At 34.2% G+C, this 5,000-nt stretch overlaps 1 protein-coding gene across 1 annotated transcript in view; it reads right to left on the bottom strand.

Moving 5' to 3' along the window:
* LOC125041590 (zinc finger protein 12-like) overlaps positions 1–5,000 on the bottom strand; it is a 14,239-nt gene that overhangs the window by 475 nt on the left and 8,764 nt on the right. The window contains exons 4-5 of the mRNA XM_047636638.1: positions 2,030–2,128; positions 1–679 (exon numbers count right to left, since the gene is read on the bottom strand). The exon at positions 1–679 is cut by the window's left edge and continues 475 nt beyond it. Of these exons, the coding sequence (XP_047492594.1) occupies positions 176–679; positions 2,030–2,128 (603 nt within the window). The 3' untranslated portion in view covers positions 1–175. The remainder of the gene's footprint in view (positions 680–2,029; positions 2,129–5,000) is intronic.

Here is a 5,000-nt window from a genome sequence, read left to right as displayed (position 1 = left end):
CCTTGATTATTCCCTTTTGATAGGTGAATGCTCTCCGTTCCAAAAGTTCACCATACCTTCTCTTTCAGTTACTGAGAGAGCGATACTATATGAAAGCAACATGAATATGGAAAAGAAACATTAAAAGTGAAATAAAAATGAGTGAAAATGAAAGAACTATGTTAGAAGGAATGGGTTACTGATGAGTTTGGGAATGTCTTCTCAGATTGCTCATGCGGCTAAATTTTGCCGAGCAGTGCTGACATGAAAATGGCTTTTCTCCAGTGTGGGTGAAGAGATGATTCTTGAGGTGGGCCTTCTGAGCAAAGCGCAAAGGACAATTAGGACACATGTACGGCTTTTCGCCCGTATGTGTCCTCATGTGAACTTTCAGATTGTATTCAAATGAAGCACTAAATGAGCACTGTGGACACTGATACGGTCTTTCCCCAGTGTGAGTACGTAGATGGATCACCAGATTGCTCTTGGATGCAGTCTGGTAAGAGCACTGTGCACAGGAGAATGGTTTCTTCACCTTCTTTCTTCCACAGCTGCCACCGGGTCTATAAGTGCTATCTCGTTCTGCGTTGGAGAAAGGGTGGTGGTGAAACTGCCGTAGCTGGGTGACTGATGCCAAAATCTTCCCGAGTCCCATGTTTTCACTATCACTGGTCCTTTGATTTTCACTATTAGGTCCAACCTGTAAACAAGACCCAAATATTAAAAAAGAAAAGAAAAGAGAAAGAAAAAAAAAATCTTTAAAATACAGTAATACTGTATTTGGATTTCTCTGTGTGATTAGGTTTTGTATATGGTGGTTTAATTCTTTAATTATTTGAAATTTACACTCAATACCCCAAAATATGTGTATATTTAAATTTACAATGCGAGTCTTATACAAAACCTACTCACACAAAATCTCACTAGGTTCAAATTCACTGACATAACAGTTTCAGGACAATAATTTTAATTTTGTGGTCATTAGGATGTCAGCTATGGCACCAACACCCCTTTAAAATGTCCAATGAGGACTGTTCCCTGAGGAGAGAGAGCATTGGGCAGAGAAAATCAAAATTGAGTTATGGCTGGTTTTGAATTGCTACTGATATTGGTATGAATATCAGAGAAAATAATAACATAAGAAGATCATAGGCTTGTTAGCCCATTTTACCATAAGCTATCTATGCTTCCTTTGTTGAAAGCAAAGCATTCTGTTATGACATTAGCCACTATATAAGTAAGTTTTGATCAGATGTTTCCCTCAGTTGGATATTGATTCATAATGATTTATAATTTAAAAATATGTAGTACATAAAACAGTAATCATCCAGTGCAAAAGTGGTAGATAAGGTTAACAACTTAATGTAAATATAAATCAACAGCTATACTGGGTCCCATCTCAGGAAAAAATATTAATGTAAAAATTTTGTTAGAGGTATACTTTTTGTTGTGGTCTACAAAATCTGCATTCACCACTCTATTATCTTTTTTCACAGTCTGGGGTGAGTTGTCAGGCTCTGGCACATTCAATTTTCAATCAGTATCATATCTAGCTATACCAGTAGAAAGACAATGAAAATGCAAATCAAGATCAAATCTCATTAGAGATTACCTATTTATCTTTTTCATGAAATCTATATATGACCTATTGTATTTTTTTTTTTTTTTTGATGGGGGGCTAAAACAACTAAAGACATTTTATTAGTCTGTTATCAAAGGATTTATATTTTTTTTCTTCTCACATGTAATATCAAATGAGATACAGCATACACAAGGAAGATACCTATTCTGTTGTCTTATACATGCCAGGCTTTCAATATATTTGTGGTAGTCATTTTTGTTTTGTTTAATAATTACAGAGAGAAAAGAATGGAAGTTTTGATGATATTCTGAACAGGGATACCTAATTACAGGCTAACAGGTATAGTCAACTGAAAAATTAAAAATAAAAGAAAAAATATATAAATCTATACATTATACTTTTGTGTAGTGAGGAGACTACTGCAAATACCTAATTATAAATAAAAAAGACTGCAACATGAATAATTACCAGAGAGTGCTGCAGCCCTTGGTGAATAGGTGACGTCACATCCTCACAGTAGCTATGACCAGCTGTACTTCCTTCACCAATGTCGCCTAAGCCGGGCCACTGGAAGGAAAATATTACATGAAAATTTAACACATTGTAAACTATTTAGGACCCAATACAGACCATATCTTAAAATCAAGAATTATACAGATACTGAGGCTTCAGAAAGAAATAAAAACATTGTTATATTTGTGCACTTGCAAATGATAAACACTAAAGAAACATTTTTAAGATATCTATCATACTAAAGACTGACAGGTAAAAAAGAAAGTGGGAGAGGTTGTAAAATGAAAAACAATATATGGTCTTATCACATCATCCAAGTATCTGGTTCAAGAGGATTACATATAGTTTTTTGCTTTTCCCTTAACCACAATGAGATAGCTGTGTGGTTAAATTTTGTAAGAATATGTATTTCAAAAGAAGTAAGCACACAATTCTAAGATAACTGTACAGCTTCTGCTGAATTTTGCAAAAGTTCAGATTAAAATTGCATAACCTGGAATAATTGAGCTGTGCACTTCAAACTGACGGAGAAGCACAGATGAGTCATTGTTATGCTGAAAGCACCAATGGTAATGGCAGTGATATTGTCAAATGGTAAGTAGCAACTAAATACTTCCCACAGTATAGGATATGACACATCCTACAATATTCTGAATTACTTAACTTAGCAAAAAATACCTAGGTTAAAAAGTACATAGAATTTCCCAGCTTCAATTTTTGCAAAATAGTACAAGTAGTATAAAACAGAAACAAAAGAAACTACAAGGGTGACACTGCAATAGACTTAGGCCCCATTTAACCAATCATACATGTATGAGAGTGTGCTGAATAGCATACTGTATGTGAGGATGACTGACTCTACTGAATGGTTTATTTTTCATGAAATATGTATAACCAAAATGTTGGATGATTGCCTAGCCAAATCTAGGCCTGACTTCTGTATGTGGGGCCACCTTATCCACACATATGTATGATTGTCTGACTGCACATATACCTCAGGACGGCAGAAAACATTCTACTGGAGCCTCCAAAAATAAAGAGGTTCATTTTCATAATGAGTAGATTATATGTATAATTGCTGACTTGCTGCTTAAATTATTTACTTCATTATGATTATTCTAATTGTTCATAACTATTTACTTAATCAAAACTATGAAGGTAATCATAATTATATGCTACACATATGTGTATATGTATATACACTTTTCACTTGTAAGAGCAACAACTGCACAAACTACAATCAATAGCTTCCTCTTTGCTTATCAGCCACAATCCATTAAATGAAGCAGGTCATAAATTTGATATGTGTGTCTGAAACCTCTTCAATTGTGTTGCCACACCTGCATGGTTGTATAAAGGGGAATTCACATGTAAGTGTTATTTTCATGTCATAATATACCATATTTCTTTCATAACCTATAAATATGAAGTAATTTCGGTAAATGTCAAGTTTAGAACCAACCTAAATAAAAAAAAAAAAAACAATAACATGACAAATTTAAAAGGTTTTACTGCTATACTAGCTAACCTTTTGGTTGTGGATAGAGTGACATCATGCGATGGCTGTGGTTAACCAAGCTGCAGATGGCAGTGCATTATGACATACACCGCATCATTGGCTCATCAGGATATTATCTTTCTCTAATGGTAGTGGCATCATATGTCTGGAGTCACAATTTGATACATGCACTAAAATTAATGGGAAACCTTCACTTTTTTTTTTTTTTTAAATGAAATAAAAGTATAAGCTATTATGTGTCTAATGTTTTATGTGAAGTACCGAAAGGGCCAGGTGCAAACAGGGGACACTGCTGATGTACCCTAACAACTTGCATAACTGGCCACAAGCCAATTTTTAATTCAGTTAATGAGTTAAATTGCAAATCAGTTATCAACAAATTCAGTTCCTTGGAGAGTATTGTCTGATTTCAATTACTCTTGGCTTTATATGCAAAAATGCTTAGCCTGATCTAGCCTAACATCAAAGCTAGCCTGCATATATACTCCCCAGCCAACAGAGACTTTGCCCCCCCGGCCTCCCATTTCCTTCATCAAAGCCACTTTGTGATTTATACATCCAAAACAAAATTGGAGCCAGCTTGCATTTTCATTGGTTTGAAGAAAAGAAACAGATGTTAAGACTCAATTGTTCAAATGTGACATTTGACTGTTTACAAATGCCTAAACTACTAGCAAGTAGCTCAATTTTCTTATTTAAATTTTATGTAATTATATAATTTTATCCATACTGGTCTCATTAAGTGTGTGATTATTAGTTATATCAGTTAGCATTCAAAACAGTTAATTTAACTTTCATATTTTTCATTATGGGTTTGATATTTATGTTGCTCTTCATGTCATCATAAGGACTCACTATCAATTATACAAAACTGCCAAAACCTATTGCGTTTCAAAACTGTGATACTTGATTCATACAAAAATAATTTCTGCATACCACTACCACCTGGGTCACAGTTAAAAGCCACTGGTGATAACTCTAGAGCAGTCACTTCCAAACTCTTCTCTTTAATGGCACCCTCATTTCACACAGCAGCACCCTTTCCTTTAAAAAATCAACCCCCTACCTCACACATTTTTATCATTAGAGCATAGCGCATCTTTGTCTATTCCACTCATTACTGGAACTCAAGATAAAATAAATACAGGTTATAAGCTCAGATGACAAACATATGGATGAGAGTACAGTACATAGTTTGAGAATCATTGCTCCAGAGGTTCTGGACCAAAAAAATAATGACTATATCAATAGGTGGTACTAAAAAGTAGAATTGGTGTTACTCCAGCTGTTAACTATTGCTTTCCAAAGTTTGTACAAGGTATTACAAAGTAATATAATTATACACATGACAAGGTATACAAGCCCTATAAATACATATAAAGAAAAATGAATAAATAAATAAATAAA

The sequence above is a fragment of the Penaeus chinensis genome, chromosome 30 (genome assembly GCF_019202785.1).
Source record: "Penaeus chinensis breed Huanghai No. 1 chromosome 30, ASM1920278v2, whole genome shotgun sequence".
Lineage (NCBI taxonomy): Eukaryota > Metazoa > Arthropoda > Malacostraca > Decapoda > Penaeidae > Penaeus > Penaeus chinensis.
This window is presented reverse-complemented; position numbering and strand designations above follow the sequence as displayed.